Genomic DNA, 24,079 nt, shown 5'->3' with positions numbered 1-24,079 from the left:
TTCTGCATTTTTACATTTTCAAAAAAACATAGTTTAGTATGTTTTCTAAGCGATTTGATTTATGGGGACACTAGAAATGTCCTCATAAACCACATTTATAGTATAATACCCTTGTAATTACCAGTTTGTAACCTAAAAAAACACCCTTGTAAACCACCCAAACCTGCCCACACACACACATACACACACTGATCAAGATTGAAATTAACTGTAAAAATGAGTGTTGAAATTAGTTTATTCTCATACAATTACTTTCCATGAGTGATTATGACAATTTTTCAGTTACAAGTAATTTCCTACAGTCCTTTTCTTTTCATTCACCTCTGTGGGCTGCAAACTGAGCCAGTCTCTATCCAACCAGCTCTTCCCATCTCTGTCTGAATTCATCAGCGTGTGTAGGGAAATCTGATAGATGTACCTGGCAATGTCTTTTTCTTCACATGCCCATAACACCTGAACATGAACACACAGTATGGTGTATAATGATGTAGTAGCGTATGACTGTTTTTTTTTTCTTTCAATAGAACAAATATCGTCACCCTTTATTGACACTGGATGTCAAACCTCCAAATTGTAAAACATTACCTTCACATCAAATTTCTCAGACTTGTGTCCAAACAGCACAAATGTAGAGTAGATGAAAATCAGATTGATATGGATGCTGTTGGAAAACCTTAACAGTGAAAGAATCGGGGGGAAAATAGATATTAACAATAATACCATAGCTTAATCAGTTGATGTGCAATGTTATGCAAATATAATTGATTGCTCAAAGCAATGATTGACCAATCAGAATTATTCCAGAGAGCTGAGTAATAATACTATAGTGAACGTGGAGTATGAGTATGTGGGGAGTACAGAGTAAAAGGGGAGTTGCAATAATTGAAGCGGTGTCCTTTTCTCTTGCTCCGATACCGCTTTATTTCAAGCTTAACACTGTAACAGGCTAATGTGTTTCAATAAAGCAAAAACCTTTTCTACAAGTACTGTTAATTTCTTACATAAATATTATTTATAATAAAAAATAATATATCTTGTGCTCAGCCATTTGTGATATTAAAATAACAAACATATTAAAAAAAGAGCTTTCTAGTGGATCGGTAAATGGGTCATAATTTTGCTACCAAGCGAACTCGGAGCGGAGCTGATCAAGCGAGGAGTGGGAAATGGAAACAGTAGTGGAACTGGAGCGGATCGATTTGAGCGGAAATTGATGTCGCTCCACTCCACTCGCATACCATAATAGTGAATGGTAAAAAGATCAGACAAGATGTGTAAATATCTCAAACTGACAGTGCACTGTAGCTCCCGGTGCAGTGCAGAATGACCCAACAGCGGTTGTACTGCAGAGAGAGAGCATAGAGTCTCATGAAAACATGTTCAGATGCTCTGTCCAACTCCAACTCACTCAGCGCCTAAAAATAGACACACACACACACACACACACACACACACACACACACAAAAGCATTTAGATGTATTTAGATGTATTTGTGATTCTGTGTCAATTCGGTGTTCTGGTGAGTGTGTTTGTCTATGGAGCTTCACCTGGATGAGCACAGCAGTGTTCTCATCCACAGTGATGACATCATACTGATGGGACCTTCCCAGTTTCTGTGCAGTCGGCGAGTGTTCCCTCTCCAATAGAGTCATGTCATACCTGTCAACAGCAATCTATTTCAGTATCAGTACTTAAGGGACAGTTCACCCAACAATAAAAATTCTACCATTATTAATTAACCCTCATGTTGTTCCAAACTCATATGACTTTCTTTCTTTCATAGAACACATAAGGACACGTTATAGGCAGAATGACAGCCTTAGTCATACTTCACTTTCATTGCATCTTTTTTCCACAAAATGAGTGAATGAAGACTGAGGCTGTAAGTCTCTAACATTCTGCCTAACATTTCCTTTTGAGCATCACAGCTCAATGTGGCAGAGCACATGTGTTAACAATGATGCCACAGGTCATTATGACATGCATAGAGACTACTAAGTAACTCACGTTGTCTCTAGAGTATGCTGAATCTCAGAGCGTTTCAGTAAACCATCAGTGATGAACAACACAAACGGAATTGTGTTCAGATATGATGCAGCGGTGGATTCCTCTGAGAAATTTGGTAATGAATGATTCTGATTACTAATACAAAAAAATACAATGTCATGCAACAAGTAAATATACTTATCATAGAAGCAATCATCCATAATTTGGATATTTTCCCAAGGCACTCAAAATTAGCAATCAAGTGTTGTATGTTGTGAAACAACGTTCCCTAACCAGGTGCAATGTGATAAAGTGACAAGCAATTAAAGAAATCTCTTCCGAGTTTTTGTCCTAAACAACCATGCCAAGCAACAGGACATTTTGTTGATCACTTGGTCTCATTGTAGTCTTGCAGATAGTGAAATCTCAAAGGTGTAAAATCCCTCTTCACATAATTGCATATTAAATATCAAATACGTTCTGACTGGTTAAGATTGTGTTGCGTCACACAGCATTTTCACTTTCAGTGCGGACAGTCAAACCATGTACAGTATCTGTAAAGTATCATGTAATTATAAAGGATTGTTGGACTGACTGGACTCGGGCACTGCTGTGGAGAAGGAGAAATAGTTGACGTTTCTCTCCGCACACACACTGCTGAAGGGCGAGTGACCCATACAGTGAAGCTCAAACACCACACTGAAACTCTGCCATGGGAAGTCAGAACCAACATGCTGACTGCACACGACAATAAAACTACTACAGGACAAGCTGTGGAGAGAGGAGACAGATTTGCTAAATAACAAAACAATTTACTGCAATGCAGGTTTTTGAAGTAGCTTGTTAATGTTAGATAGTTTTAAGATGTCAGACATAATTCCCATAATTCCATTTGTGTTATTTCATAGCTTTAGGATTTTACTACTAGGCTATACTAACATGTGGAAGATAATAATAAAGAATGACAATCTATGTTCAAACTTTTGACTCAGCCATGCTGGTCTTTTCAGCAGGGAAAGGATTTCACACACCTGTTCATTACTTCTCTTCTCTCTACTGTACTTTTTCCTTCATTGGGGACAACTTTAGATACAAAGTTTCCTAAACACACACAAACAGAATCATGCAGATTAGTCGCCACATTTTAATGAAACCTGAAAACTTCTTGAGAAAATAACTCACCTGATATCTGGCTGAAGGCTGCGAGAAGGTCTGTGTTCACTGTCAAAACTAGAACCTACTCACATTCAACAACATTCATTAAACATTCACATTTGATAATATCTCGGAAGAAGATATGTACTAATCAACATGCATGCACACATTTATCTGATGCATTAAACCAAAGGGATTTACAGTGCACATAATCCAGGGACAGTTTCCTTACTGCAGTTCATTAAATACCCCTTGCATGGACTGAATTATTTTTTAATGAAGCAATCAGTAAAGTAACAAGTATAGCTCACAATGTAACCTCGATTTTTGCTTTTTTTTAAAGGAAAGGAGGGATGAGTTGAAATAAATTTTTGTGGTAATCAACATTATGCCACAAATGCTGTCGATTAAGCTTAACTTGTATTGAACCCAGAACATTCCTTTAAAGCTTTTTGCAGTATTTAAAGCTTTTTTTAAGTGTTTAGGTTTAAAGTAACACTTTCAAGTCATTTTAATAAGCAAAATGTAGAAAATTTTACCAAACAATTTGGGCATAGTAGCTTCAGAAATGGTGACTTTAGCTGAAAGGTGAGTAGTTTGCATCCCTGATTAATAGTCTTTATTTAGAGGTTGGCTTATTGTAGATATGAAGATCTGAACTAAACTCAGATATTGAATCTCACTCTAGTGTTGTGGTTTGTGTGGGAGTTCATCCATGTGTTGATTTGTTCCTGGAGCTCCAGTAGTTTAGGGTCAGGCTCCTGCCTCTTCTGACACAGATACTGCAACACCTCAAACTTCCTCAAAAGTTCATTTAAACAGCTCAGACCACAGGAGTCCTTAGCCTGAGCCAGGTAATCTATTCAAAGACAGATTTTAGAGGTGTTTCAGTAAAGTTACACTCTACAGATTAAACCGGAAAAATCACAAATGAGATCTCTGAGAGACAGCAATGAGATTAAATAAACAGCAAACTGAGACTTCTGCTGAAGATCTCAAATTTACTTCTGAGACAAGACTCTAGCAATCTCCTAGTGTTTCAGGAGGGATCTCAAGAAATTTTCCACGGACCCCCTAGCACCCCCTTCCCCGGACCCCAATGTGAAGTGCCCTGGTGTAACAAATTACATTATAAATAATCGTAATCAGATTACAGCTACTGAGTTTCAATTAAGTGTATTACTTCTAAGTATGATACTTATTTATAATTTAACATTATTTATGTAGAATACATTTTAAATGTGAATTATGTAAATATGTTTGTCTAATATGTTTCTGAGGCAGTTGAAGGGCATGCTCCCCCTAACGAGTCATTGTAAAGGAAGAAACAAATAGAGGTCGCCTGAAATGGGTTTTTTAATGCCGATATCCAGAGAGCATGGTGGCCAATAGGCCGATATAATGCTGATATATCACACAATTTAATAAAATAGTCAATGACATATACATAAATTGGCTAAAACATTTATTAACCTTTATTTAGCATTGTATTTACTCAAATTGGTAAAAAAAAAGATTAGATTTTCTGTGTTTTAGATGGTAGATTCCCCTAGTTTCTGTTTAGTATTCCCATTGTATTAATTGTTTGCAAATAAAGAAATTGTAATACATTGGTAGAACAGTGCACACACTCCAGCAACCACAGACGGTATGTGCACATTAGCAATCACAAGTACATTGAACAGTGAATATAACATTTACTTTTAGAGCACGTGAAGCGCTTTTACTTTGAAGTTGCTCTATTGCTCTCATTCAAGAGTCAGAGGGACACAGTTTTTATCCAGGCTATTATAAAACGTGCTTCAGAAGAACATATATTAGCACTACACTGGAAGAAAACGGTTTGTGAATTAAATCTGATTTAAATGTGATATCAGCATATTTGCAGACCATATATGATCAAACTTTTATTGATGTTTGGCTTTGTATCATTGGACAAGACAGTAAACAGTTACAGGGAACTGTTGAAATGAAACGTGAGGTTTGTGAATTAAATCTGTTTAAATGAGATATTTACATATATGCTGACAGTATATGATAGAAGGCCGATGCAGATAATTAAAAAATTACGAATATCTGCCAATCTATCGGCCTCAGCGATATATATCGGTCGACCACTAGAAACGAGCGAATGACTTTCGTGCAACAATGAACAAGGAGGAAATATAGACATTATTTTAAATTTGTTGAGCAGAAGTTTTGTTTTGTTTTGTGAAAAGTGCTTTAGAAAGTCACTAAAAAATAGAGTAATTAATAAAGTAATTCCTTTTTCAATTAAGCAATCAGTAAAGTAATCTGATTATATAAAAATGTAATCAGTAATACGTAGTGGATTACTTTCTTTGAGTAACTTACCCAACACTGGCTATGAACAAGCAACTTTTGAGCAATATAATTTTCCTTTGGGTAAGATCAGGTAATTTCTGAGATGTGTGTGTGGTATTTACCAGTGGCTGTGTTAAGGTCACATGTGAACAGAAGTTCCTTTAGCGTGACCAGAATATGCAGCAGTGCCATCTCATTAAATGTGCTGTCCCCACCTACCACAAAAACAAAACATTAATTATGTTTCCAATTGAAAGATATAACAAATCAGTAAATCACCACAAGGCTTCCTTAGGATGCACTCTTTGCCGAAAGACGTTATCAGCACCCTGACTTGAATTCGAGGGGTCATGAATGACCCTGTAGGGGTTTATATTGCAATAATGACCATCTGACTGTATATTATCCTGCTTATTACATTGTAACTTACCAAATAAATAAGTTAATGGACATGAAATGGAAAAGCGATCTGTCTACAGAAGTCTGCAGTTGCGTGTAAGTGTGTGTTTATTTCATTGTTTCACTTTGTTTTAGAGTAGTATTTATTGCTAGACTTTTGCTGTTTGTTTATTGTGTTGTGTACTGTGTTGAACGCACGTCGCTTAAGCGTGTGTTTGCAACATTGTTTTGACTTGTCCTAGGGTACTCACTGCTAAGTTTAGAGATGTTTGTTTACTGTGTTTTTTAGTGTGTCTCTTACCAGTGTTTCACTTGTTTTAAAGTATTATTTTTTGCTAAGTTTAGCGTTGTTTGTTTAGAGTGTACAGATTTTTTCACTTAATGATGCTTCTCTAACTTTCTTCCCTCACAAAACTTATTTTACATCCAGGATGTAAACATTGCCACAGACACACTAGGCTCTACTTTAACAACCTGTCTAGAGAGCATCAGTCCTCTCTCTTCTATGCCAGCACGTATGACACCGCCCAGCCCCTGGCTACCTGACGTCCCCATGTGACTCTACCCTCCCTAGCAACCGGTCCAATTTGGTTGCTTAGGAGACCTGGCTGGAGTCACTCAACGTCAATACTTGCTAAGCTACCCAGGCCCTTTCCAATAATGTTAAATCTGCAAAAACTTCCTATTATCAGGAAAAGATCAACAGCACCACAGACACTTGCAGCCTATTTAGAACATCAACACACTCCTCTTTTCTCCCCCTCCACCACCTGACTCCTCACTGACAGCAGATGTATTTTTTTACTAATAAGTTTACAGCATAAGCAATACATTCTCTACACCACATCCTCTCAAACACCCACCTCCTGTATGCAGCTCTGCTATCTCTATGTTCTCTCCTCTGACTGACACTGAGGTCTCTAAACTCCTCCTCTCCAACCACCCCACCACCTGCCCCCTTGACCCTATTCCTTCCCACCTTCTCCAAGCCATCTCTCTGTCCATCCTACCTGCACTCACACAAATAATTAACACATCTCTACTTACAGGCATTTTTCCCACTACATGCAAGCAGGCTTCAGTAACCCCGCTGTTTAAAAAACCTGCACTTAACACCACACAAGTAAAACACTACAGACCAGTCTCTCTCATCCCATTCATGGCGAAAACAATTGAAAGGTTCGTTTTCAATCAGATCTCTGACTTTCTCTTGCAGAACAAGATGTTGGATGACAATCAGTCAGGCTTCAAAAGAGGACATTCCACTGAGACTGCCCTGCTGTCTGTCACTGAGTCGCTGAGACAGGTGAGAGCTGGATCCAGATCATCCGTCCTAATTTACTGGACCTTTCTGCAGCCTTTGACACAGTCAACCATCAGATCCTCCTGTCCACCCTCTCTACTCTGGGCATCACAGGAACTGTGCTTGGCTGGTAGGTCCTTCAAGGTAACCTGGAGAGGTGAGGTGTCCAAGTCACATCAGTTACTTACTGGGGTACCTCAGGCTCAGTGCTTGGGCCACTTCTCTTCTCTATATACACAACATCACTGGGACCCATCATTCAAGCACATGGTTTCTCTTACCACTGCTACGCCGATGACACACAGCTATACTTGTCTTTCCAGCCCAACGAAACCACGGTGCCTGCTTGAATCTCTGCCTGTTTGGCAGATATCTTGGCCTGGATGAAGGAACACCACTTGCAACTTAATTCAGCAAAGACTGAGCTCCTCGTCTTTCCAGCCAACCCTGCTGTTGAACACAACATCACTGTTCAGTTGGGTTCAACTACAATAACACCTTCCAAAATGGTCAGAAATCTAGGGGTAACCATTGTTAACCAACTCAATTTCAACTCAGGGGCCTCCAAAATACATGAGAACTTGGTAGTTAGCCAGAGCTGCACAGTGTGACAGTTTTACTCACATTTTATATTAAAAATTATAACGTGTGCGACAAGTTTAGTTTTTTAGCGCTTGGAATATCCACAAATGAAGCCTATTAAAAGCGTTGCAACAAAGAACATGTAAAAAGAGTCTGATGTCTGCTTTGCTATCGCAACATCGAGCACGTTAGCGCATGGCCATGGACGTGTTTTAAGGGTTGAGGTGCTGTTCCCTCCTGTGGACGCACTCAAAAGCCACAAACCTCAATTTTATGTGCTGTACGAAAAAAAAAAAAGAGCAGCAGAAAATGAGAGTCGATCAAGTGAGTACAGTATCTATATGCCTGACTTATAGTGAATGAGCTTAAAGATGGTGAGCTTTGATTCAGAAACACTGAATTCAGCATGTTTCTTAGAGAACATGTGATGCGTTCCTAATAGGCTATTCATACTGTATTAGTGGTCAACAGATAAGGGATTTTCAGTGGTCTATTCTTAAACCAGAAAAATGAAAGTTAATAAAAATATTTATTAAAATGGCTATATTTATTATATTAGTGTTTATTACAAAGCAGGGAATAAGAAAATGCACATTCTTTGGTGTGTTGGAGCTTTAGAAATGGCTATAATTTATCTTAACATTAATATTAATAGTATTAAAAGTATGTCATTATATCAAAATGTGTTATGGATATGGGATTGTTTATTTTGTACTCTCTTATGTTTTAGTTGCTGTTCTTGTAAAACACTAAACAATTAAGACAAAGAAGTTATTTATTTTCAAGCATGATGCATATTGCAGCAAAAATGGCAAAAGCTGGCAGAAAATCCATTTTGATTGGCTGGCAACACAGGTTTTTATCAGTTTACCAGGCTGCTACAATGAACACCTCAGAGAAAAAAACTATTTGATATGTTTTTTGTTTTTGACACTGAATTTTTTAATAAAATTAAAGAGTACTGCTTGAAGCAGATTTTGTGATTAAGTGATTATTTGCTATAAGTAACCACTTTGTTCCATGTCATACAACACAAAATAATAAAAATAATAAGTTAAAAAAAAACACTATAACTCTAAAATACATTTTGCATAGGACCTCCTAATGCCTAGAACCAGCCCTGGCTATGTAGTAAATCGTTTGCCTGGGACAGCAGTTAATTATAAAGTTTAGCATCATAGTCATTTCACAAAAATATATGAAGGCAGAATGCTGAGACTGACCAATCAGAAACAAGCATTCCAGAAAGTAGTATAATTTTTACACTTTACACCACCGTGTGATGATCCTTGGCTTTATTGACATTGATGCATAAGATATGTTGTGTGAGAAGGCATCTTTGCCAACCTTGTTCTGTGCAGAGTTTTCTCTCTTGCTGCTTTAGAAGAAATCCTGTGAGTTCAGTAGAGAGACTGCTGAAATCTCTGTTGCTCAAAGCAGCAAGGCCCGACTCTTGCATCTTGCTCATAGAAGGCACAGCCAACGCATGAAGCTCCCTGTATGCCTCTTTCTGACTCTCTACAGGAGAAAACAGAAATATAGAGATTATTGTCATTTCTTTAACAGAAAAAATGTAATCAGTCAACCTATTTTGTGCCTACAATAATGCAGCTTAACAAATTAAAAAATGTAATTCAAATCTTTAGGCTATGACTATATTGGCGGTACCTGTGGCTTGGATGTTTATGTTCTTGTTGATGGGTCTCTCTTCATGGAGAAAGCTTGTCTCAGTGGCAGTAACATTCTTTCCGGTATCTGAGACCTGATTTACTTCATTTACTCTGAAGGCAGGCAAGGTTTGTCCTGTAGAATTCTGTCTTACGTTCAATTCTAGAAGATTTTAGACATTATACATCACTTTTTTGTTTTTATAGTTTCTTGTAAAGTCTTCTTAATAGATAAAAAAAATAAAATAAGGTAACGTCACTGATTTTAGGATGCCGTAATTAAAAGTGTAACAAATGATAGACATTAATTATCACTACACAATAAACCATAAATATATTGACTTGCTTAAAGATCTCATTAAATCAAAATAGTTTCAAAATCTAAAATAGTTTTGTGGTCTTTAGTCTGTAAACTGAGTTTATGTATATTCTAGAGTACTCCAACATACTTTAACCTCTTCAACTCTGAGGCATTTTTGAACTGCTGCCTGCAATTTTTCAAACTCAAATTGAAAAGCTCACTGTTTACACATACAGTGGACTAATTGCCAAAACTTGGTTTCATTTTTCAGAACCCCCCCAGATAAAAAAAAAAAAAGACTCAGATTATTAATAAATAATATTGTATATGTTTACAATATTACGATGAATAGAAATGTAAATTTTTTTTTTTTGTCCTAATTTTGAAAGCATGTAATTCTGGTTCTGTTCACTATATTTCCTTCTAAAATAATTCTTTTATTCCACTACATGGACACAAGTACTAGAAAAAATACTTTTCATCTATCACCTTCCATCACAAAATGCCAATCTGAAATGTAGGTGGCAGTCTAATGCATTTTAGCCCACACATAGTGTTGAGTTGAAAGCTCACAGACAAGTAAAAAAATGGCTCATTTTGAAGAAAACTGCCTAAGGTAAGAGCAGATATAAAGTTTTTATCTATTTGGGGCTTACAGCAGCAGTGATTAGTGCATAAAAGAAATGTTTGTATTTGATGTCTTAAAGAAATCATATTTCACTTTGTGATTCTTTTGAAATTTTTTGAACTGTGGTATTAGGCCAACAAAAACTATACAGTCACATTCCTGAGAATTAGAGTTTTCATTTTATATGCGATTTGTCTAATTAAGTGCTATTTGAAAGACTTTTATATTGATATTAATATATCTACCACATGACCTCTAGGTGGCGCTGATTTGTGTCCCGGATGTTTTAAGGCTTTATTTAGTTATTTTATGTAACATGCAGAAGTGAAGGTGATGCAAAAGTGATGTTTATCTATGAAAAGTTTTGATTCTTAGCTTTCAAACCATACCATATATGACTGTCTTTTGTATCCAGAGATTTTAACATTTTAAGTGTAAACTTCTTTCGCAGATATTTGCATGGCTGTATTGTAAATTAAAGGATATTGGCTATTTTAAAAAAAGGACAAGCCCTTCAATATGACCTGCAACAACTTCTGAACGGTCATCAATAGACAAAACACTTTTTGTCTGGAAAATGATGTAGTTACATAATCAGCCAGCAGGGGCTAACTGCCGATGTTAACCAGCCAAACCCAGATCCCTTGGTCAAATCATTTCATGCTGTCTTTAAGCACATTGAAAAACTTTTTTACTACCTGCAGATTTTAGACTGCTCTGTTGAGGTTTTTGTATTGGACTTTTCTGCAAAGTTCTTAAGGTAAGGAAAAAAGACAAAGGGTCCAGGCTCTCATCGGTCTCCTGTATGCTTCTTAAACAATTGGATAATGTTGAGGATTTATACATTGTCCTTTTCCTTTTCTGATCAGGCTGCTCAGGACGTTTGTATGTAGTGGATATCACTTCCATATCTTTGACATTGCGCTTCAATGGAGATGACTTCGACAACTGAACCGCTACAGAAAAGTTGGGTTGCTCTCCAGAAGGACATGTAGTCTCTGAATTATTTGTCTGACTCATAGGACATCTTTCTGGTGTTGTCGGATGGAGAGAAAATGGAGTGCAGATGTGTTTCTGTATCTGTACTGCTTTACAGTCTATTTCACCAGTTTCTTTCATTGTAGAAACGTCTAATTGTTGAGACTTTTGCTCCATTATAATATACTTCACAGTCTGCCATCCCTCCACCTGGGCAGGTACTGCTATCTGTAGAGGGTTACTCTGGGCAGGGTGAACTGCAGTGGGATGGCCTGGAGGTGGTGAGGCTGAAAACAAACAGAAACATACTTATGTATCATTATTGCGTCCTGTACAAAGATTAAGGCTAATACTACAGATACTACAGAATAAATTTTTTTACACAATTTTCACATTTCCTGAAGAAAATGTTGCTTGCTGGTGCAAAACTCACCACCAATATGCAAAGGTGTTGTGGGTGGTTGCCAGGAAGTTATGTAGTTGCTAAGGTTTTCTGATTGGTTTCTAGGTGGTTGCTTATTGGTCCAAGTCTAAAGAGCCCACTCCCGTGTCTTTTTGATTTTTTCTTTCTACAGTAGAAATGGCTCGAGTCTCTCCTTTAATCAAAGTCTATTAGGCCAAGGTAAAAATAGCAATTTTCCAATTAATTGCGATCTTCACTTCAACATCACGATACTGATTCTTAAAATCCCAAGATCAATCTTTTACTTTCACTTTAAAGTCTAATTCATTTTTGGTCATGTTGATTATTATACCTGTTCAATAAATAGCATTTAAACTGCAGAGTTTGGGCCCTGTTGTTAATTTTCTAAATGGATATTTTCATAATGTACAAAGTTAGAAGGTTCAATTTGTAATTTTAAGCATTAGTTAAGAGAGAATTTCTTTCATATGTAAGAAAAACAGACATTATGACTGAAATACACCTAAATGAATCAGAATCAAATCGTAATTGAAACAAATCAGGAAATCTGTATTGATAGAAGTCCTAAGTCTGTTTTATCATCCAGCCAGCCAGCAAAAAAAAACAAAAAAAAAACACAAAAAAAACATAAGTCTGATAGTTTTGAAAAGTATTAGCACACCTCTACTAAACGAGCTGCATGATTTGAAGTGTCAGTCATATCAGTAGCACAAATGTCAAGGATGAGTTTTGCACCAAAATTTAATACTTTTTGGGTTTAGAACAAAACTCCTGATCTATGATTGTTTGAGCAATAATAATAGTGATGTTTTTCAATTCTGATGCTTTTCTTTTAAAAGTTGTGCTGATGAGATTTAGCACAGCTCATCCCCAGTAAACGAAACAATAAAAGAAACTGAAAAAACTCACCAGCATTAACAGCAAACTCACTCAGCAACTCTGTAAAAATACAAACATATCATACTTACTGTAAAAGTAATATTGCATTCTGTACTTTAGAATAGATTTTAACAGTGTAAACACTCTGTTCTAAAAGACAATCAGACCTTACCATCTATTTGAACAATGGAAAGTGGTAAAAATACTTCGCCCTTGTGTGGCTCTCTCATGGCTATCTTGCATGCTTCTATAGACATTTTCTCATGATCACAGATTTCACAGATGGAGAGTTCTCTGAACATGTTCTCAGGAGGAGTCACTGTACTACTGTCAGTGAGATGAAACTGGTCCATATTCTCTTTGGGTTCTACAGTCTCTTCTATCTCCACCCTCAGCAGTGCGAGAAGCTCTGGGAGCGACTGATTGTGGACCGAAGGTTTAGCCATCTTTGGTTCTATAAATACACAACACAATGGAGTTTTGTTCTCTGAATCATCTTCTTTAAAAAGGGCTAGGAATACATTCAATATTCACCTTCATCCTTAGTGTTGACTTAAGACTAGGGCTGAAACAATAAGCTGACGTTATCGACAACGAAAATGTTCTTTGTCGAATAGTCATTTGATCTCTTACTGTAACATTAGATCATATGAAACTCTAATGATGGCATGCGAGAGTAGCACTGCAGCTCGCGCCTGACTGAGGAGAGGAAGAAAACACAGCTCACAGTCCAGATGCACTCAAAACTTTCACAGCTTCAGGTGATATAGATCGCAAAGTATGAGGGAATTATACAAAAATACCAAATAAGTAAATACAGAAGCACTCTCGTTGTGGAATAAGCGGAGCTGGAGCTACCGCACTGTTTAAGCAAAACGTCTCGGTTACGTACGTAACCTTGGTTCACTGAGACAAAGGGAACGAGACATTGCATTCTGCTAACGCATATGGGGAGTGTCCTTCCACTAGACCTAGTTGAAACCTCTCTACAATAGCGCCAATATTCTAATATCAGCCACGGTGTTGGAGCCCCACCCTTTTAGGCGCGAAGCTGTTTGCTATAAAAGCAGGTGCGCAAACACCATTCCTCAGACCGAGGGACAAAGAGTGCATCGCTCGCACCTCAAAGAACTCCGAGTCTTGTAGTGTGGCCAGCATTCACAATGTCTCATTCCCTTCATCTCAGGAAACCGAGGTTACGTACATAACCAAGACGTTCCCTTACGACTCAGTACACTTGACATTGCGTTCTGCTAATGCATATGGGGAACAGAATCCCATCACGCCACACTACACGACATAACCTCCCAGAGAGGAAACATGACACTGCAGTCTCGTGGGATGGCGACCGACATGAGTATGACAGTGAGTGACACTCATGTGAATGGATATATGAACTATAGTCATATAGTTATATAGTATAGAATTAACCCCTTCACAAACCCAGTCGGGAAGGAAGTTTATTTATAATGAAAGTACTTGTGAATTTATGGTAAATTACAAGGGCCTGAATGCAGGCAGTTGTGTAAAATGATGGGGAGCCTGTACTTAAAGGGAGGGGCATAAGTATATGCTTGGCAAACGAAATAGCAAGCACTCTAAACAGAGAGGACTTGTAAAGAGAGACACGTTACGTCTAGGTTGTAAAACCTTGCGAATTTGTTTTAAGAAGACCATCCTGCTGCAAAACATATGTCTTGCCATGCCAGTAGTTGAGTGTGCTTTAACACCAATTGGGCAAATCCTACCCTGCAACTCGTAAGGCAGGGCAATCGCATCAACGATCCAGTGAGAAAGTCTTTGCTTGGAGACGGACATTCCTTTTGTGCATCCTCCATAGCACACAAAGAGCTGATCAGACAGTCTGAACTAGGCAGGTGCGCTAAATGTATGCGTGTAGCGCCCGCACAGGGCATAACAAATGCATGGATTGTTCCTCATCTGAATTAAATGGAGGAGGGAAGAAGGCTTGAAGGTGAACCACCAGCACTCTGAAGGGCTTGGTTAGTACCTTAGGCACATAGTCTATTCTGGGTTTGACAGTGGCTTTTGAAAGACTGGGGCCAAATTCCAGACATGAATTGTCAATTGACAGTGCATGTAAGTCACTGACCCGTTTTACTGAGGCCAGAGCCAGCAGTAGTGCGGTCTTATTAGAGAACATGCACAAATCAACAGAGTCCAAAGGCTCAAAGCGCTTTTAGGACCAAAGTTAGGTCCCATGTCGGGACTGTAGCCAGCCAAGGTGGATTTAATCATCTTGCTCCTCTAAGGAACTTTATGATTAAAGCATGTTTGCCTATAGTGGCGCCGCCTTCAGGTACGTGATACACAGATATTTTCACCACATAATCTTTGAGCGTTGACGGAGTGAGTCCTGCGTCTAATCACTCTTGAAGAAATATGAGACATTACACCAGATTTTCCATTTGGCAAAGCAGCAAGTCTCTGTGTTCACTCAGTATTGCCTCTGATTGGCTTGTAATAACCAATCGCTGTGGTAATTCAAAACACACACACCGTTAATTTTCAATGGGGCGAGCACCGCATCGATACATTTTGTGAATGTGCGAGGAGCAAGAGACAGACTGAAATGAAGGACTTTAAATTGATACGCAGTTCCCTCGAAAGCGAATCTAAAAAGCTGCCTGTAACGCGGTGAAATTGGTACATAAAGTACGCGTCCTTCACATCTATTGATGCAAATCAGTCCTGAGGATGGATGTACGATAACATCTGTTTCTGAGTTAACATTTTGAATGGGTGCGTCGCAAGCGCGCGATTCAAGCGTCTCAGAACTAGAATGGGCCGACGGCTGTAAGTCCCGCTGTGTGTGTCACAGTCTGTGCACGCAACACCGGAATATCATGTTGTTGGACCACAGATTGTGCTTGATCGTTGTAAACACCAGCTCTGACCCGTGAGGGTTTGCCATGCATTCACGCAGAGGCTGAAACAACCTCTATCGCGTTCTTCGGCGCATCTTCGGACGGAAACGTGGAAGACAGGACACCATTGAAATGGGGTGGCCGACGTGCAAATTGGATCGTATAACCATGTTTTTAGCACCCAGTCGGAATGCTAGTAAGAGCTCGCCATGCGTCCGTGTAACCGAACAGAGGGCAATTTGTTATGTTCATAACATGATATAATGCGCCGCTCACCATTGGGAAATTGTTGCGCATAATGTGAGGCTTTGAAGAGGGAAAGCTCTTTATTGAAAAAGTGTGAATGTCTCGTGCATGTGCAATGAGTCTTTTTGCAATCTTTGTAATTCATTACAAGATATAATGCGCCGCTCACCATTGGGAAGTGGTTGTGCAAAATATGTGGGCTTTGAAGTGGGAAAGCCCTTTATTGAAAAAGTGTGAACGTCTCGTGTGAGCGCTGTACTCTTTTTACAATCTTTGCATGTTCATACATGATATAATGCACCGTTCACCATTGGGAAGCAGTTGTGCATAATATGTGGGCTTTGGAGTGGGAAAGCCCCTCATTGAATTAGTGTGAGAATCTCGTGCAAGCACTGTACTCTTTTTGCAATCTTATTATGTTCATACATGATATAATGGGCCGCTCACCATTTTTGAAGCGGTTGTGCATAATGTGCAAACTTTATTGCGTGTGATTAATGTGAGACACAGAAAACAACATATTGAACAACATTTTGAACAAAAATATTCCTTTCCCAACAAACAGCAGTGGGGAAGAGGGGGAACTGTATTGTGTGTCAGGAGTTCTCTTCCCGAAAAACAGCATTGGGGAAGAGGGGAACATTATTGTGTGTCAGTAGTGCTTTGCTGCACGGGGGGGTTTCCTGTCGGCGCAGGGCTTGTGCTGAGACGGCTGTCTTCATTTGGGCCACAGCATGCGTGGCTTTACCAGTGGCTCGGCGGTGCTGAGGCAGCTGGTGTGGGGTATTTATCCAGCCGCTGGACCGAGACAGAGTGGGAGCGAGCTGGTTGTGATGTCATAAAATGTCTCATAGCCTGTGACTGTTGCTGAGTCGTGACGTAGCGCTCAGCAATTCTATCCACAGAGCCTCCAAAAAGGCCGGCTGGAGACACCGGAGCATCAAATAGAGCAGATTTTCCCATGTCACGCATTTCCGTGAGGGTCATACACGCTCCTCGCCCTCGCTGGGGGAAGTGGCGGTAGCGTCATCCACTGTATATATATATATATATATATATATATATATATATATATATATATATATATATATATGTACGTACATACATACACACACACACACAATATAACAATATGCAATTGCTTATAAGGATACACAACTCCTGCCGAAGCGCTACGGGGAATCAGGATGCTGAAGCGGCCCGTTCACCAGCGAAACGGTGTGGCCCGTTCACTCGTCAAACGGCGAGGCAAAGTGATGTTCGCCGGAGCACTGCAGGGGAGCAGAGAGTCTTCTCGTTGCCATGAAGATCCTGCCCACTGACTCGTGTAGTTGACGGCGAAGCAGTAGAGGGCTTCTAGACAACAGATGAATCGCTGTCTTGAAGGAAGAAAATTCTGAGGAATGGTGTTTGTGCGCCTGCTTTTATAGTGGACAGCTTCGCGCATAAAAGGGCTGGGCTCAAACACCATAGACAATATTAGAATATTGGTGTTATTGTAGAGAGGTTTCAACTAGGTCATGTGGAAGGACACTCCCTATATGCATTAGCGGAACGCAATGTCAAGTGTACTGAGTCGTAAGGAAACTTGCGTGTCAAGCATCTTTAAAGGAAACATCCTAGCGTTACATCTTTAATGCAGTTATATTGAATGCGTTATAGCTTTATTACATTTCAAATAATAAGGAAGCAGGTCATGTTAATAACTACAAACTCCGAAATTGGCATTTCTCTGTGCAGTCAGCGCCTCTTCTATGAGTTGCGCGACGTGTCCCGATCTAAGGGGGAGAGACTGAAACTGCATCCGGCTGATGCACACTATGTCGCGGGAACGCTCGTCCCTCGAGTGCACGCTTGCTGCAGCCAGATTATAACGTGATGGCTCGCGACTCATTGAATCATAATATATGTGTCACTGTGCATTTCTTATCATGAAGAAAATTGCCAATACGCAGCTTTATTAATAAGAGTTATATCAAGAATCATTTTTTCCCTCAGGCTATCCATCTCATGAACAGTTAAAACTGCCCCATTGAGCAATAATTACATGCAATAATCTTAGTCAGTTATATTTATTTAACATATCCTACCTCTTCTGCATTACATTGCCTTGCCTCTGTATATATCAGATTTGTATTTGTACATACGTGTATATATATATATATATATATATATATATATATATATATATATATATATATATATATTCTGTCTTACTGTGTATTTGTATTGTGTATATTTTATTATTATCTTTTTGTTGTATCGTTTGTGCACTGGAAGCTTCTGTCACCAAGAAAATTCCTTGTATGTGTAAGCATACTTGGCAATAAAGCTCATTCTGATTCTGAGTTACTTTTTTTGTGAGTTAAAGATGGATTAAAGTGAACAAAAATGTGAGAGAGGGTAGTCTTTGCCCCAATATACACTGCAAAAAAAAACATATAAGTCATTATATTGAATATAAGTATATTTTGTCTTTACTGCACTCACAGAAGTATAACCAAGTGAAAAAATACACTTATATACAAAATGCACTTATATTTAAGATACAATCTCTTAAAGCAAGTCTAAATATCTTATATGGTGCTACTCTTGTTTTAATAATTTTTAGACAATTTGAAATGGAAAACAAGACAAAAACACTTGATAACAATAGGATTTTTTGCAGTACAGTTTTTACTGAATTAAACTTAAAAAGTATTTTTTTCCTTTAATTCAGTGCATGTCATTTAGAGGTATTTTTAAAAGATGATTTTGTCCTCTTTATTGTTAGTAAGCACGTTTAATACAACCTTTTAAGTCGGGGCATAAGCGGAATAGTCGGTTAAGAGCTAATGATTAATCGTTGCAATAATCGCACGAATAGTCAAATAATCGTTCTAATAATCGTTAGATTAGTCAATTACATTAGTTGCAGCCCAACTTAAGACAAGACCGAAATGGTAAAAATACAAATTTATATTTTTCTATTAAATCAGTGTTTCCCAACCTTTTTTCTGCCACGGCAAACTTTTTATGACTTAAAAATTCTACGGCACACCACTATCCCACATAGGCTAACCATCGTCAACATTTTTCCTTTTCAAGAACTTGTCCATGTGTTCTGTCCGTCTTAGTAGCGTGTTTACTTGTAATGTTTGAAATTCGGCTATGCAAAAAAAACAAAAACAAGTCACAGGTAGGCTACACTGTGTGAGGTCACAGGTGGCAAGAGCGCTAAATGGGTAATGAAAAAACAACAAATTTCTTCTTTTCTAATTTGTAGATTTGTTCTTGCAATGCCACAACAAATTACAGGGATACAAACTCATGAGGGGCGAAAAAGGTAAGACAATCACTGGTCCACAAATTTTTTTTCTGGGGATATTTTTTTAAAGAATAAGCTAAAAGCACCAATTCCAGCTATTTTAGTGATTCAAATTTATTCAAGTTTACAATTGTGCAGAATTAGCTGCAAAATAAAGAGTATTTTGGTGAGACTTATTTCTGTTTCACAAATTTGTTCAATTTTATTAACTGATTAGTTCAGTGACCCCTTCTGTCACTAGGTGGCGACAAATGAGCGTCTTATGTGGTATGAGTGAGTCAGTGAATCATTTTGAGTCGTTCGTGACCGAAATCTACCAAGAGACTTTATAGTGTTTAAGCATTAAAAGTACAAAGCAGATCTATAGTCTTCCTTCAGTCTGAGCATTATTTTTCATCCAAAAAGACACAAAAAAACACAAAGCAGATCTACGGTATATATATTTTCCTACAGTAGCCTAATTAAACTGCTGAGCATGGCTTTTATCAGAAAAGACCACAATAATAGACAAATAATAATAATTTTGAGTTTCAATAATGTTCTTTCATCATTGTAAAGCGCATTTCACATGAGTTGAGTCGAGGCGTCAACGCTCCGTTCAACACCAGCGTCAAGCGCCGCATTGCCCTCCACATGACAAGAGTTGCAGAAAGCTTCACAGGGGGGCGATTTTACGAGTTTGCCACGTAAAAAAGCGGGAGGTGTGCACAATAAACATTGAAAACATGTATTTGGAAGAGAGAAAAAAAGCTTGCAGTTGCTTTGATTGCAGAAAGTAATAAAAGGACTCTTTATGTTTATGTTTAGGTCTAAGCGTTTTCCAGGGTGAATTTAAATTAGTTCAATAACTGGGGTCTCTGATATTCGTAAACGATAAGGTAATATTTAATTAAAAGAAAATATGAGACATTCAATGTCTCTTCACATATTTTGACAGTTTTTCAATATTTCTTGTTGCTTAGTACTCTCAAAGACATTATTGGTGAAGCAAAAACGTGTGTGTGAAAAACACTTTGGTGTAAAGTGGCATCACTTCATAGACTTCAGTGTATTCTGCAGCGCTGACGCGAGTCATGTGAAAGACCCTTAATGCGTATAAATATCAGTCACTTTTGCACATTAATCATTGCTCTTCACAATCACAAAAGTGACCGATTATGGTTTCAAAATGGCGAATTTCTCCGAAAGGTAAGGAATTTGGATCCCTGAAATTATTATTTTTTTTTTTTCATGCATATATTTATTTTGTGGAATTTGATCATTTTTCATGGCACACCTGACAATATTTCACGGCACACTAGTTGGGAAACACTGTATTAAATATACAAACTGCTGTCTGTCTGGGAACCAGTGCATATATTGTGCTCTTGTACTGCATTACCAGCAAGTAAAAATCCAGCCACACACTGGGGGTGTTTCTCTGCCATCCAAACTGCTTTTTCCATATTTTCACATTCACTGTCTGACATGAAACGTCTAGGAAAAATATTATATTAATTGTCATATGGATACTTTTCATGAGTATTATTTTCACCTTAAGAATCTTCAAGGAATAGTTCACCCAACAGCTCATGCCAGGTTTGGTGTCAAGCAACAAACTCACTGCTTATATACCGGTGACCGCTTCTCAGCTGACAGCTGTCCTTTAGACAGAAACAGGTCTGGCAGATATGGTGTATTATGACATGGTGAAAGAGGAAGGTCTAATTCCATTTCAGCATAAGACCTCAAAGCGACTGGAAGGAAAGAGTTTAGATGTGCCACATGTAGCAGGTACTCCTTGATTGTGACTGAATATGAATAGCTCAATCACCTACCTGGAGATTTTGGCTCCTTAAAGGTGCTGTTTGCAAAGTTGCTTTCTGGCATTTGCAGGACCTCCAACTCAGTTTTGTGTTTATCAGCAGAGGTGACTATTATTGAAGAACATGTACATTTAAAGTATTCATTCCTTTGCTGGGCCTCACTAGTGATGTGAATTACATTACAAGTATTCTAACCTTCCCTGTGAAGATCTGTTAAGAAGCTTTTCTCTTCCATTTGTTCTGAAGTGAAATTTAGAAAATCTTGCATTTTTGCAAAGGAAAAACTGGGCTCTTGCCTTTGAAGGGAGTCCAAATGGACTTCTACAAGTAACATCAGTGACTGTTGAGAAAACACAGCTGGTATTTAAAATACAAAATCTAGTTTATAAAATGTATGGAGCACTATCAGATGGAGATAATAATTTTATGTCTATTTTGTAAATTACCTCCTCATTCAGTACTGTCTCTTTTTTGAACTCCTCTGTAACATTTCCTCCAGTAACTGCAGCATCAGTTACTTTGTCTAAAACTGCATCGTATGAGGCACATTGTCTAGGTAGGATGAAATACTTTCTTCTCAGATCTTGCTTAAGGCTGTTGCAACGTCTTAAATAAGTGAAAGCCAAAAGAAAAACAAAATCTTGAAGTTTTTACCTAAAAATAGCATCTGAGAGTGTCACAGATGCACTGAGAAGAGGATCTGACACAGTCATGATTTTCAGCCTCTGTAGCATTGTTTGAAATGGAGGCAGGTGGCTTTTGAACCGCAAATGGTCAGAGAATATCACTTCCTCTCGCAGAGTGAGATCTGAGATGGAGGAGACAAAGAAAAATCATTAACATCTGAATTTTCCATTAAGGGGCCTTAAGAAGTTAAGATATCTTACAACATTTTAGTATTTTAGGGCAGTGTTTCCCAAACTTTTTTGCCTCAAGTAGCCCCATAGCATAATCAGTGACGCCCAAGTACCCCTTCATTAACACAAAACAAAGGATGTGTACCAAAGTCTAAATATTATTCAAAGCTATCATTAATATTGATTATTATTGATCAATCAGTATTGGTTTGATCTATTGGCATAACAATTTTGACATTTTGTTTTATTGGTTGAACATAGCAAAATACAAATATTTTCCTGTACCCCGTTGCGTACCCCCGTTTGGGAATCACTGTTTTAGAGCATATTCCCAAACATCTACCCTTTTTTAGAAAAAAACATCACAGCCAAAAATCTACTAAACTGATTAAAATTTAGTAAATTATAAAAGGTGCAATTACACAAAAATATATACAGTAAGAAAATTTAATTAGTACTAAATTCTCCAGTTCCCACCATCTCGGCTGAAGCAGTTTTGCAATGCATCTGGTGTGCATGGACTAAAACTCTCTTCCCAAGATGACCTGACTGCTCTGCTTTCAACTTCTTTTAAGAGACATAGGGCTTCTGCAGTACCAATACTGCACTGAGAGGCAGGGTTAGAGCTAGGAACTACTTCCTCTATTCCCCTTCCTGTCTGCAGCAGGAGTGTATTGAACCTAAACACAACACAGTATAAAAGAATCACTATTTAAACATGACTAAGAGAAAATTATAAGCAGCTGGGCATGAACATTTTATCTTCAGACACAAATTCTAATGCATTGAAGATGCACCGATGTATCGGACATTAAATCCGGCATCCGCCTATTGTTTAAAAAAGAAAATTATGAGTTTGTTAAAGCTAAAGTGGAAGCTACTTCAGCTAAAAAAGGGACAATCTTCATCAATCAGAATTCAGTTAATGTGAGTTAATAATGTGCTTTCTGTTTAAGTGTTTTGTTTATAACTGAGACCAGTTACTCTGAAATATGGAAGACATGTAGAGATATACTGGAGAGAAAACGGTTATTATTTAAATTTCTTTCGAAGTTGTATCATTAATCAAAACTATTGGCATCGGCGTTGGCAGATGTTCTAAATAATCAGTATGGGCACACAAAATTTTTATCGGTGCATCCTTTAAAAGCACATTTATAAATAGAGATGGATCATACTAAGAGAAAATTATTGAAACAGTTCAAACCTTTCCAAACAGTCACCAAAACACATGATAGCCTTCAGGTCATCCAATAAAGATCCAGTCACTTGTAGTTTACATGTGGAGATTTTGTTAGCTGTCATAAATGACATAAGACACTGCTTTAGAGTTGATGCATACTGTACCACAATATGTAAGGTATATTAAAATAAAAGTCAGCAGGAGGAAGTATGTGAACCCTTTGGAATTAGCTAGTTTTCTGCATTAATTGGTCATAAAATGTGATCTCATCTTCAACAAAGTCAGAGGTATAGACAAACACAGTGTGCTTAAACACACAAACAATTATAATCTTTCATGTTTGTATTGAACACATCCCATTAAACATTCGCACTGCTTTGGAAAAAGTAAGTGAACCCTTGGATTTATAGTAATAACTGGTCAATCCTCCTTTGACAGTAAGAACCTCAATGAAGCGTTTCCGGTAGCTGCGGATTAGACCTGCACAACGTTCAGAAGGACTACAGCTCAGCCATATTCTTAGGATGTCTGGTGTGAACGGCTCCCTTGAGGTCATTCCACAGCATCTCTATTGGGTTAAGGTCTGGGCTCTGACTGGGCCACTCCAATAGGTGAATTTTCTTTTCTTGAAGCCATTCTGTAGTGGATTTACTTAGATGTTTAGGGTAATTGTCCTGCTGCATCACCGAACTTCTACTGAGCTTCAGCTGGCGCACAGCAACCCTGACATTATCCTGTAGGATATGTTGATAAACTTGGGAATTTATTTTTCCCTCGACGATGGCAAGCAGTCCAGGGCCCGAAGCAGCAAAGCATCTCCAAACCATGATGCTCACTCCACCATACATTTACGCTGGGATGATGTTTTCATGTTGGTATTCATTGCCCTTATTATGCCATATGTAGTGCTGTTTTTTCTTCCCAAACAATTCAACCTTAGTTTCATCAGTCAACATATGAAGTTTCAGGGTGGTCTTTGGCTAAATTTAGGCACGCTGCAATGTTTCTGCTGGAAAGCAAAGGCTTCCTTCATGGTGTCCTGCCATGGACACCATGCTTGTTTAATGTTTTCCATATAGTAGACTCATGAACAGAGATGTTAACCAGTTCCAGTGACTTGTTCAAACCTTTAGCTGTCAATCTAGGGTTCTTTTTTACCTCAGTG

General features: G+C 38.2%; 1 protein-coding gene across 1 annotated transcript; it reads right to left on the bottom strand.

The window, feature by feature from the left end:
• Positions 1-224: 224 nt before the first annotated feature.
• On the bottom strand, positions 225-23,036 carry LOC127431078 (protein shortage in chiasmata 1 ortholog-like). Its single transcript, XM_051681327.1, has 23 exons — positions 22,939-23,036; positions 22,209-22,411; positions 21,529-21,682; positions 21,321-21,426; positions 21,070-21,214; positions 20,887-20,982; positions 20,673-20,805; positions 20,451-20,545; positions 12,801-13,082; positions 12,659-12,688; positions 11,046-11,612; positions 9,420-9,581; positions 9,099-9,269; positions 5,590-5,682; positions 3,826-4,001; positions 3,170-3,224; positions 3,019-3,088; positions 2,583-2,758; positions 2,009-2,111; positions 1,549-1,660; positions 1,294-1,415; positions 586-673; positions 225-453 (listed from the first exon to the last, which is right to left on the bottom strand). The coding sequence occupies exons 1-23, from the start codon at positions 23,034-23,036 to the stop codon at positions 283-285; spliced, it is 3,408 nt and encodes a 1,135-aa protein (XP_051537287.1). The 3' UTR covers positions 225-282.
• Positions 23,037-24,079: the final 1,043 nt, after the last annotated feature.

The sequence above is a fragment of the Myxocyprinus asiaticus genome, chromosome 3, assembly GCF_019703515.2.
Source record: "Myxocyprinus asiaticus isolate MX2 ecotype Aquarium Trade chromosome 3, UBuf_Myxa_2, whole genome shotgun sequence".
Taxonomy (NCBI): Eukaryota; Metazoa; Chordata; class Actinopteri; order Cypriniformes; family Catostomidae; genus Myxocyprinus; species Myxocyprinus asiaticus.
The sequence above is the reverse complement of the archived record's forward strand: the minus strand, read 5'-3'. Positions and strand labels throughout refer to the sequence as shown.

Bases quoted from the DNA above. Each gene is read 5' to 3' on its own strand.
- LOC127431078 (XM_051681327.1), bottom strand. From the start codon at position 23,036: ATGACAGCTAACAAAATCTCCACATGTAAACTACAAGTGACTGGATCT. The intron at 21,427-21,528 runs GTAAAAACTTCA...CATCCTACCTAG, and splicing joins CTCTCAGATGCTATTTTTAG to ACAATGTGCCTCATACGATG. The intron at 20,983-21,069 runs GTTAGAATACTT...CTTCAATAATAG, and splicing joins AACAGATCTTCACAGGGAAG to TCACCTCTGCTGATAAACAC.